At 38.0% G+C, this 12895-nt stretch overlaps 1 protein-coding gene across 1 annotated transcript in view; it reads right to left on the bottom strand.

Moving 5' to 3' along the window:
• Window positions 1–12895, bottom strand: part of CRIM1 (cysteine rich transmembrane BMP regulator 1) — a 180130-nt gene that overhangs the window by 42649 nt on the left and 124586 nt on the right. The window contains exon 7 of the mRNA XM_032183698.1: window positions 9882–10079. Coding sequence (XP_032039589.1) covers window positions 9882–10079 — 198 coding nt within the window. The remainder of the gene's footprint in view (window positions 1–9881; window positions 10080–12895) is intronic.

The raw sequence follows: 12895 nt of genomic DNA, 5'->3' as shown, positions 1-12895 counted from the left end.
TTTGGGGAAAGTGAAATAGCTCCCTCTTCTGTAGTATTTTATAACACAAACTGTCTCTAGAAGGATTAATCCTGGAAAACCAGCATCAACTGATTTACAGAAATATAGTGCATTAAAATATTTACTACAAAAATTAAGAAAAAAAATTGCAAGTGAACAGCAGTCTAACTCATTACTGAACGTTTTTACCTGTTAACTGGCTAAAAACTGTTCCTGAAGGGTGTGCTGCTCAACAGCCTTTCATTGGAGTGTATATACTTGTTTAAATTTTGTCTGCTGTCCAAAAAAGTTAACTGCAGCCTACTAAGCAGCAGCATGTGTGTTTACTTAAGCTTCCTGTAAAAACATTCATATCATTCCAAGAGTGACTAAATGTTTTCCATCCTCATAGTTAGAATTCCAGGCTTCCCCGCCCCTTCAGTCCATTACATGAAAAGTATCAGTCCCAAGTCCAGAGCAAGAGAATTTCCTTCCTGGGTTTGAAATCCTTAATGCCTTGAAGGATTTTTTTTTTTTTTCCCCTCCCAATGTTTAGTTGTATTCAGTGCTCAACAACTCAGCGTTGAACATTACATTACATAACGTAAAAAGTATTCAAGGACTTAATAAGATATGAAAATTTTCTAATGTCACAAAGAAGTAGTAACTTTTAAAATATATTCATTGATGCTTCCAAACATGGTTTGATTCATCAGAAAGACTACTAATTTCAAATTTTATTAATACAGTTAACCTGTGTGTAAAACCATTTTTTCCCCTCAAAAGTAACTATTATAGTCCTAGATTATTTTTATTGTTGCAACTTGAAGAGGCCTCCCATGAATCTATGCTGCATGTGTGTGAAAGGGTCTTTTTTTGCAGGAATGTAACCAAAATATTCACAAGCCTTCTATTCCCAAGATGATAACTTAAAAACTTTTGACTGTTGTAATCAGTTTTTCCAGTTTTCAGTTTAGTAGACAAGTATTACCTTCAGATATATTTTGATAACAGTTTTTTGGACAACTTTAGGTGGATTGAAACTGAGAAATAACCACAGTGATCAAAGCAGAATAAATTAAGCTTATTTGCTAAGAAACAATCATGAAGGTAAAAAAGCCATTCAATTATCATTACTAGGTGGGCTTACAAACACTAAATTAGTGTGCATCTGGGCCAAGTCTATGAATGCTACAGGCACTGAAAAGAATTAGATGATCCGCAAGGTTCTTTAAAAGTAAGACATCCTTAGCTGCATTGATACATACATATATATATATTCACTAGCATTCCTTGATTGTTCGTCCTTTCAACTGTCTTCAGAAACAGTTCTTTCAACGGTGATGATATATCACTGAAAACTAGAAGATTTTTGTATACCAGTCTAGTGCTCTTGACTTTCTTAAACTCAGAAAGACTTTTATTGGCAGTAGGTTTCATTGCACCCCGGGCTGTGTGATTTGACAGTCTCAGCTGTCTTGCCTAAAAAAGCTACGCTAAAACATGATCTGGCAAACGTAAGCTCAATTCTCTTTAGCACTGTGTTTGTGTCTCTTAATTGATTTTGATTACAAGATGGGTCCAGACCTACAGTGCTGATTCTGAACAATAACTTACACTTCACGTTCTAAGTAGATGCCTGGGCCCAAATCTTACACCGGTGAACACTGTTTTTTACCGCTGACTTCATCATGAATGAATCAAATTTCTTTTCACGGGACTGTGCTGCCTGTTTTTACTTAATGAAGTGTTGGACACGCTAAAGGAACTGAACTGAATTACGTCTCAGCTAGAGTTTGAAGCCCTTTATTGATGAAAATGTTAATTTCTTTTTGTGAAGATAAAGTGTCAGCCATAATGACAGCGAAGTAATGCAGGCCTTATTCATGAAAATCCTCTGAGAGGACCTTGTCTAACACTTAATTTCTCATTCACAGTTTATGCTGGAACACTTCCACCTGTACCTGAGGGCTCTCATGCAGAACAACTCACTGGGAGATGGCCAGCTACTGTACATCAACCAACTTTGCTGCAACTTTCCATATCTATAGCGTTAGTCTGGGGGAGAAGCAAGGAAATGTAATTGACCTTAGTCTTTCCTAGGGGACGTTTTTGGCATCAATGGCAGTACTGAGCACTTGGATTTATTATTTTTGTTTCAAAGAACCAAGCATTTTCCTACTACCCTACCCACTATTTATTTCCTGTGAACAGGACTGCTACTCCTATTTGCAGATGACTGCAGATGCAGATGCAGATGGCCTGAGGGAGACATGTTTTTTTCTATCTTTGTAGCTTGTTTGGTGTTATTCATATGCTATTACACATTGACACTTAATATCTATTTGAAGTTCCAGTATCCAATTTTTCTTTTTTTAATTCATTAAAAATGGAATTGCTACTAGCATCCACATCCATTTTATTTAGGAAATGAAGCAATTTTTAACCCAACAGAGAAGCAAACGGTTCTGTGATCATTAGCACTAACTAAAAACTGATTTTCTATGGATCCATTTCATATAGTAGCACAGATAACCAGACTGGCTACTGTGAAGAACCTGAAGAGAAATGAAGTACAAATGCATACTAAAGCTTGGCAGTCCCTTGTGGCACTGAAGAATCACTTTGTCCCCTCTACCTATCTGCCTGTTTTCATTAAATCTTAGAAATGGGTTATCTTTGAGACTACTGTGTGTTGCAAGAAGCTATTGGCTGTACTGTGGGGAGAACACAAAGGGCCAGTATGATTACCTAAGGCTTGGTTTTTATGAAGACAGTCTAGAAAACAAAGAAAGAAAAAACAGACTAAGTAGGTAATAGATTAAGTAAACAAGGGCAAATCCCAAAGGACCAATATCATTACAGCAGCTATAGAAGCTCTATAGAAGCATCCATCAGAAGCTTAAAACTAATTCTTTGTGCTTTTCCCATCCCTCACCAGTGAAGGGAGGTGCCTGCCTTGAAAAACAATATAAGACTGAAGGGCTCAAGAATGGGGGTTGGCTGACGAAAGGAAGAAATGGCACAGAAAACCTCTGGGGTTTGTCTAGAACTACCACTTTTCTGCAAGGGAAGAGAGTTCCCTTTGCCAGAAGGAGAAGAATGCTGTTCAAAGCATTTTAGCAAGCTTATGGGCTTTTTCTTTAAGAGCATTCTGATTAAACCAGCTTTGCAGTTTCTTATCCTCTGGTCTCAGTGTCTGACATTGCCCTATCTTGCACCCCATCCTTTCCCTCCCCATCCACATGCCTTATTCCACGGCCCTCACTTTCTGCCTCTCCCCCTGCCCAGACATGCTCTCCTCTAGCCACCCCCTGCTCCCATCCTGGGCTTTTATCTGTACACATCTTGCACAATCACAACCCATGTGCATTGCTGTGTCAGAAAACTGGCAAGAAGTGACACACGTGGACCTACTCTAACCAGAGGTCTTGCCAAAAGCCCTTTGATCACTTTGATGTTTACTTCAAGAAAAGACAACAACTGCATATTGTTGAGCAACAGTCGTCACCTGCATAAACACTGAAAACTGCACACAAATTATTATTACTCTGTTCAGTTATGTATGCAATTTCCTGAGAGCATCTTCTCTCACTGAGGCTGAAAATACAAGCTGTGATTCCCTGAATGAATCAATATGACAATCTCAGTCAAAACATTCCACAGAAGGAATTTTGTTTTCCTCAACTTTCTGCCTTCCTCTAATACACATCTTCCCTTTTGCAACAAAAATTATTTTTTTCTTGTCTTATCTTCAGAGGATACTGCAAAATATACTGCTTCATTTCTTTTTGCACCAACCTTTTAGGTACTTTGAAGACTGCTGTCTTCTCATTCCAACTTCATCATTTCCTCTTTATGCTAAACCAACACAACTCAATCTGTCATCCTAGGACATGTTTTTCAGAGCTTGTACTGTCCTTATAGCTCCCCTTCAGAGTTGTCACCTTGCTTGAATGCTTTTCAGAGGAACAATATCCAGAAAAGGACCAAGGGCTAGAATATCACACTTACCCATAGCAAAGAGAGCAATACAATTACTTCATGTCTTGCAAACTGTACTTGTGACCATAATTTCAGCTTGTCATTTGCCCTCTCAAGGCTCTAGTTCAACTTCTGCCCCTTTTATCACCAAACGTCTCAGGGAAAATGTTAAATGGGGTTTTCAGGAGTCAGGACTCATGAAGAACTTCCTCCAAACACAGCCCAGCTGATTTTTCCCTGGTTGAATTCATTCAATATTTTTCCACCTAGTTTCTGCTTTAAAACAAACAAATTCATACTCCGCTCTCCAAGATACTGGCTGCCATTTCTAGCTTTGTTGTCTGGAGATTACATAAATTCAGCTTCTATTCAATTCCTGAGTTTGTAGGTTTGCTAGTGAAAACATCAAGCAGACCTGGTCCCAGCACAGGTGCTAGCAGATGCTAACCACAGTGCAACTCAAGAAAGGCTGTCCAGGGACTTGAAGACTAAAGCCATGCATGCACAGCCGGAGCACTGAACTCCTCCCCTACAGAACCCTACGTTCCTGCCATTCCTCCCAGCTGGTCTCTGCTGGCAGCTCCAGTGTAAAGGATTTGCAGCCCCTCACTCAGCCACCCGCTCCTGCATCAGCATAGAAGATGCAAATACAGGAGGGGCTGGGGGCAGCTGAGTGATTACCACCTTTTGCAAGCCCAGCGAAGCCCAGACAAGCTTTTGGAAAGTTACACATTTCTAACTGCTTGGAATGCTATGTCCAAGCAACACTGAAAAATGTATCATGTGCATAGATAGCCCATGCTATGGAAATGTATGCAGTCTACGAAGACTAATTAAAAAGGGTTTATTGCAGAAAACTGAAAAAAACCTGGAAAAGAGACTCTCCATTCTAATAATTTGTATTAAAATTGCCATTCCCTTAGATCTTTAAATTGGAAACCTGTATATATATCTGTATGTCTTCAGTGTCTCCCATCATTGAACTCCAGTTTTCTCAGTTCTCATAATTCACCATAATTTTCTTCATGAAGTAGTGTGAATGTTCTAATAGTCTGGATTTATTGTGTTCAAAGGACTGAATACATTCATGTGCTGACATTTCTCGGGATACTTATGAAAGCAGGTATCTAACATTTTGTGATTAAACATTTTCAAAATATGAACTTATCTCCAACCAAACCAGGACACACTCTGATAAAACACTTCAAGAACCTACGTTCACAGAACTTCTATGACATTGTACTTGATCTCAACTACAAATTTTATATGAAAGTATAATTCAGGAACTTCATCCTTATGCAGTTGCAGGAACGTAAACTTCTCTATAGGAACAGATATCTCTTTTCATTTAAACCGATTATAGAGCAGCCAGCAAGTAACTGAACTGGCAAAATTGTTGGTGCAGCAGTATTTGCATGAAAGACAGGGGAAAAGTCACGAGTGGCTGATACTAACAAAGATTTGCTCTAGATGACCTGTAACCAGGCCAGATCCACAGGCAGCTTTGATTTGAATTTGTCAGTCAGTTCTATGGCCAACAAGCCATTCTATCCCTCAACACTCAAAATAAAATAAATGATAGAAACATCTTTGACTAAATATTTTGGTTCACATGCTAAAGAGCTAATATCTGGCATACTTAAAGTAAGCTCACACAATTGAAGTCAGCTGCTGGCATGCTCGATTTGTTTCACTTGTAAACAAAAGCCTGATGAGAAATAAACGCATACTTTAAAAACAGTGGTAAGCATATTAAGTCTCTGACTTATTATTCTTGATACGATGGCTATTTAAAAAAAATGGAAATATGGGCTTTAATCAGTCCATCATCAACTAAACTGACAAAAATAATAGAAAGTTTTCAATAGGCATCATTCTTTCTTCCTGCTTTAGAGATGAAGCATAATTAAGATTCTAGCAGAAAAATATTTGTTTCCTACAACCTGTACAAGTCCTCAGAAAGTGAACTAGTTCATGTAAAATGAGCTATAAATATAAGAGAAGAAAAATAAAGTAAATTTATGATGAATTTGCAAAATACAACTTAACAATTATTACATATGGTCATTTTAAATCGACACATAAAAAGAACATTATTTCACTATGGTGTACTTTTGTTGACCAAACATTTTACACTGTGTGTGGAATGTGAGTGAGAACTTGGAGGCAATAAAAGGGAGGTCTAAAAGGAGGTATGTTTACCCTTACAATGACTGGTAAACTGCTGTCTCAAAATCACTTGCTAACTTTACATTCATTTTATCCATTTATTGAATATAAGTTATGCTGCATTATGCCTTGCACCCCTATCTCAAATAACTTGCAAATATGATACTGAATAGCATCAGTGATCCCAGAAATTAGCCCGTATGAGATATGGATTTTGGTTTTCTACACTGAACAGTAGGAGATAAGAGATGTAAATGGATGGAAAAACAAAATAAAACAATAAACAACAGAATGGGGAACACAGGACAATGGGTTTAAGCTATTAGTGCAACATTTGATGCTTGAGTTTCTATTCAGTAAACATTTCTGCTCATATACTACACTGCAAAACTAAGGTTAAGCTATAGTTATGCAGATTTAATGGGGTATTATGCAGAGAAGCATCATGGCTGACACATAGGGGATTTAATTCGGAATATGCTTTCAGAGAAAAAATTTAACAAATTAAGACAGATATTCAATCTTACCCCTTGACTGTTTATGTGGGACTATGTGCTATCAAAGTAACAAGTAAAATGTGGTGCCTTTAAGCTAAAAATTGCTGAAAATACCATTCAGTATTACTCGCCTCCAGATGATGCACTCAAAACCAGATGACTGCAATTAGGCATACAGCACAGAACAACTAGCATGACATTATAAATAGCGAAACTCAGATTTTCTGAGACAAAAAAAATAATTGACACAATAATCTAATTTAAATATTGATTCCATTACACTGTTGTAATATGTCAGTTAGATTAGTTCAGCTGGAAGGGACCTTCAAAGATCACCTGACCATTCCAGAGCTATCCAAAAGTTAAAGCATATTACTGAGGGCATTATCCAAACGTCTTTTGAACACAGACAGGCACGGTGCATCAACCACATCTCAAGGAAGCCTGTTCCAGTGTTTGACCACATTTGTGGCAACAAAATGTTTACTAAAGCCTAGTCTGAACCTCCCCCGGCTGAGCTCTGTGCTGATCCCACACATCCTGCCATCAGTGACCAGGGGGCAGAGCCCAGCACCTCCATCTGCACCTCCCCTCCTCAGGGAGCTGCAGGGAGCAGTGAGGCCACCCCTTGGCCTCCTTCTGTCCAGACTGGACAACTGGTAGAGTGAACCTGTTTACCTCACAGTTGGACAGTTAGGCCAAAGGATGCCGTGAAGGACAGCATCAAAGGCCTTACTGAAACCCAGAAAGATTATGTCCATAGTCATCCCTTCATCTACGAAGTGGGTGACCTTATCACAGAAGGGCATCAAATTACTAAGGTAGGACTTTCCCTTGATGAACCCATATTGACTAGGTGTGATAATAGCTTTGTTCTTTAAATGCCTTTCAGTATCCCCCAGGATAATTTTCTCCATAAATTTTCCAGGGACTGATGTTAGACTAATAGGGCTGCAGCTTCCTGGGTCTTCTCTCATGCCCTTTCTGTAGAAGGATGTAACGTTGGCTAGCTTCCAGGCAGCGGGGACCTCCCTGGGCTCCCATGAACTCGCACAGATGCCACTTCTTCCCTGTTTTCACAACCTTCATTGGCCACACCCAGAGCCTCATACCTATTCTGCAGTGGAAACTGAGCAGGCAGACATGGTCTCCTCTTGTAGCTCTATGCAGTAACTTGCATCCACTCCTCCATGTCCCTCAAGTTGCTGCCTTTATCCTGACAGAGAGCAGGTACTGGGCCTGTCTCAGTAGTAGCCACACCAGGTTGGTATGTGCATATTTAAGGCATAGCACAGCTCCATTGATTTATCAAATTTTTGGGCTCCCAGATGCTTCTCAGTCTCCCCACCTCTTCCTGAAGCTTGGCCACCAGACAGAGCAGTTCAACTGCCTCACGCTGGTGTGCTTCCTCTTGCCCTCCATCTCAAGGAGCAGTACCAGGCACAGCCCAAGAGCTGGGTGGTTGCATGAGCTGCTTGGAGCTCCATCTGGTTGGTGGCATTAGTTCTAATGGGTGATGGAGGAACAGAACTAGAAGACATGGCTTCTGCCGAGTGGTCACCATGTGTTTAATGTGTTGCTGTCAGCCAAGAAGGCTGTCAGGGCTGCAGCCCACACCTGCTGTGCACAGCACACACAGCCCAAGATTGTCAGGACTCAGAAACTCCCTCAGATACCCCCTGGGACCTCATGAACCTTATGTTCTTCTCAGAGTCCTGAGAAACCTGCCGTTATAAATGATGGCAAACAAACTTTTACAGACTAAAGTAGACACTACATTTGCTTCTAGGAGGAAAAACTTGTCATAGTACAGAATTACCTAACCAAGTCCAGACGAGCTACCTTGCATACTCTAAAAGCACTAGTGGCACTAGTGTGGTACATTAATGAAGTGTCCGCTTGGCTGCATTGGGACATCATAATTATCTCAGTCTGCTGTAGATATGCTTTTAATCCAATTGTCCCTCATCCATTTTCTCCAATCCGGAACGGGAAAAAAGATATTTGTCCATTCTCACTGGAGAAAAAAGCTCAACGTATTGAAAATACTTCCAAAAATCTACCTCTCCATGCTACCTTCCTAAGCTTGCGCTACTCATAAACACTAAATAAGGAGTGGTGACAGCACGTAGTCTTTGATACCCATCTGGAGAGGATCACTGGGGATTAAAATCTGTTAAACCGCTTCCTCATCATAAAATTAATTCAGTGTGAAAGTAGTAACTCTTTACACTTCACATGCAGATTTTATACATTATCAGACACCTTCTTCATATCCTGTGATGTGAATTTTGGCATGAAAAAGCACCAATAAGAAAGCTTTAAGCTCCTCAGATTTCTCCTAAAGAGCAACTACTCAATGAACTTGGATGGATACTGCAAACCAAGAAAGGCCACAAGAAGTTATACAAAATTAATTTCATTCTATCAGAGATGGAACAGGAAAAATAAGTGGCAGCTTACTAAGCCTGCACACCTGAAAGTATTTGTACACTACGAATACAGCTATGAAGACAGATCTAGAATTCTGATTTAGAAACTGAATGATCTGGTATTTTTCACAATGAGCAACTACCACAGAAAATGCAACTCTGAACATATATGTATTTTAAATATATAAGTTTGAAACCTCTCACATTTTCATGGCCAGGCTGGGCAAGTGTTTGCAATATAGTTAAAATCTCAGTCTGTTATATCAGGCGCATCTATTTCCGCAAAATGTAATTACGTTTTAAACTCTAAAAATTAAAATCTATCTCCCAGTTAACAATCATCCTTTGTAAGCTTCAATGAAATAACGATGCTTTAATTTGTACTATAATTATGCCCAATGTCCAACTATATTGTGCAAAGATCTTGAATCGTCACTACATGATACTGATGAATACGAAATGAGGAATAACTCAATTATCAGTAATACCATTTGATGAACATTTTGATCCACTAATTCCTCCTATATTTATTATTAAGCTGTAAGCATAACTAAGTAAAATTAGTTAACAATGCTGAACTTAAATGACCTCTTACTATGCCTTATTGCACCCAAGGCGTATTGAGCATGGGCACATGCCATTGTGGTTAAACCACACTGTAGTCACAATTTAAAAATTAGCTACCTTCCCTCTAGCCCCTGTATCATTAGTTTATTAGGTCACGGGAAATGCTGTACCAAAACTATAAAGTAAATTAGGAACTAGTAGGTAAAAAGTAGCCATGGCAGAATAAAGCATAATAGGGAAATACAGATCTCACCTTCACATACTGGGCAGCACTCTCCAGGGACTTTGACGGGATTCAAGCAGCTCTGTCCACAGGCTGTTGCAACACAGTGAGCATCTCCATTGATACACTGGCAGAAAGTACAGTCATCCTCTCTCCAGCGGTCTCCATGAGCTTGGATCTGACCATTGGCATAACAGCCAGCAGGGTTATTTACAGGGTAAACTGGGTCTGAAATGAGAAGTTGCAATAGAACAAGAAATTTTCACACATTTTTATGCCTAAATTTTACATGCGAATAACTGCAATGACAGGATATTAGTTAAAGAAGATATGTGAAGCCACTATCAAACACTAAGAACCACACTGTGGCACACAGAGATTAAATAATATAGGTAACAATTTAGATATTTTAATATTGATATTTACTGTTGAAAATGTTAAGTTAGCTTATACTGAGCATTCATAAATTCAGTGTTCTATTTTTAAACATTTCAACTCAAATTTTGAATTTAACAAGAAGATCTGGAAATGAAAATGCATGTACAGATGGCTGGGTTTTATTTTTTAAAAGGCTCAGTTTTTGATTTTTCTGCTTTTGTTTTTCAAAACTTTTTTTTTTTTTTTTTTTAAACTGACTCCACAGATTCAAAATGAAAACTGGAAGCATCTCAATGAACTACTGCAATGACTCATGTCAACATGTCACTGAATGTCAACATTGCATTTTTCCTACATGAAAAAAAAAAAATCAACGAAACCTGGGATAATACTCTGAAGTTTAGTCAACCATCTCTGAAACAAAGGCAAAATGAACAGCAGTTGCTAATAGCTTTTGTCTTATTATAAACCATTGTTTCAGTTTATGACACTAACAAACTCTGAAAATTCAGAGTGAATCTGCACACAATTTCTATCTGGCACTCACTCTTACACTGAATTTTAGTGACAATCCCCATTTTATCAAAAAGGGTTAAGTTATTTCAAAAGCAGGTAGCTTGGGGAACATAAGACTTTAAAAACTAAGATGTTTCTTAATCACTTAACTTCCCAACTTACATGTTTTGAGATTTCCTTGAATCTATAATTAATTATTTTGACCTAACCAGAAATGAAATCATATGCAATCAAATGAAGTGAACTTTGTCATACAATTCATGTGTGGGATTCTGATTAAGATGCCACTTATTAAGATGTCTTAATAACGTGAGGTATTAAGAAAGAGATCAGAGCGTTTTTTTTGTTTGTTTGTTTGTTTTTTTTTTTTTTCCCCTTTTTAATTGCTTAAAGGAACCAGGAAAATTACAATACATTAAAAGGGAGCCAGTTGACTAGACTTACTTAAGAGAACGCATGTAAATCAAATAGGATTTATAGTAGAATACAACAAATTTTACCATTCAATCATTCAGAAGTGAGAAATCAGACTCCTTGATTTAGTGCTACAAGCCCTAGCACAAAATCATGCACCAGAAATGTCATGATTTGACAAAAAACCCTGCAACTTGGCCTTTTAATCACCTCAGCAGAAATTACATCACAGCTATTACCTGAAAAAGGAAGTTGTACTAAATAACTGTAAATTATCATCATTATTTTATCTACCTGTCTTAAAAAAAAAAAAAAAAAAAAAAAGCTTTAATTGCAGGTACAATACACACTAACTCATCAAACCCAAATGAAGTGAAAGCAGGTTTTCTTGATAGTCTTATTCAAAGGTCAAAAGATATGGAAAAGTTGACTTTAAATACTGTATGATACAGCAGAACAATGTAATGACAAATAGTAAGATTGTTGACTATTTAAATCACGAAACTAAGAGGATGAAGGATATACCTAGAACCAAAGTCCAAATCTAGACAAAAATTTGAATATATCAGAGTGCCCAGATACAGCACATATATAGATATATTGTTTATTCATTTTACTGTCATGACGCCCAATCTCAGAAGATTTACATAAGTGAATTACAGGAAATAAAAACAGATTTTATATATATTATAAGCTCGGCACCTTATAGAGCAATTCAGCAGTGAATCTGCACTTACTCAGAAAAGGTTTTACTACATCAGACATGCCATAGCTAGACTTTTAAAATCTTTCATTAAATAATGGTATAGCACTGAATCTTCATCATCCTGGTATTTCATTATCCAGATGTTTTTTGATCTCTGGAGTGTTCTGTTAGGCAGTAACAATCTAAGCTGCCAAAACTTCCAATAGCATCTTTCAAAAGTATCCTTTCAAGAGCCCCCAAAAGTATCATTCACTATATGCTGTGCTTGTTGAAAAGATCTAGCTCCTGTAGCTGCCTCTTTTAGACTTTATTTATTTTTATTTTAACACAAAGTTCTTAATTTTTATCGTTATCTATGTGGAATTAAGCACAACTACAATGGATATTTTGGCTTATTTGCTCCACAAGGAACTACAGAAACACTGAAATTAAATTCATAGAAAAGTGTTTGAAAGTGACATTAGCAGCTAGATTCTTCTATTATATTTCAGATTTCCAACTTTTTTTTTTTTTTCACTTTTTTTTTTTTTTTTTTTCTCTCGCAACTTATTTTTGGGACACCATTCCTAAGTTTACATTTAACCACACAGACCAGGCGTGCTTCACAGGCCATTGTCTACATTGTGGCCATACCCAAACCCACGATGGGGCAAGATCCAAGTGCACAGCAACAGCCCTTCATCTTCCTACCGTGGATTCCTGTTTGAATTCTGGCAGAAGATGTGTCAAATACTTTCTAGTGTAAGCAAGAGGGTCAATGTGAAATTTCCCACATGATCTTTTTTTAGGAGGACTGCAGTCCTAACATGCAGAAGAGCTGGCTGTCAACAAGGTGAAGGAGGAAGAGAAAAACACTGAAGCCAGATTACTGCCTTGGTTCTTTGCTATAATTGTATACATTTCTGTAGCTAAACAGAAGAACAATGACTGGAAGAAGCAGGCTGCAAAATGATAGATACAGTCTTAGACACACTGCTGCTGTTTTGGAGGGGTCTAGATATCTCGTGCAGAAATTAGCAACAGCTTCTGA

Source organism: Aythya fuligula, chromosome 3 (assembly GCF_009819795.1).
Source record: "Aythya fuligula isolate bAytFul2 chromosome 3, bAytFul2.pri, whole genome shotgun sequence".
Classification (NCBI taxonomy): domain Eukaryota; kingdom Metazoa; phylum Chordata; class Aves; order Anseriformes; family Anatidae; genus Aythya; species Aythya fuligula.
The sequence above is the reverse complement of the archived record's forward strand: the minus strand, read 5'-3'. Positions and strand labels throughout refer to the sequence as shown.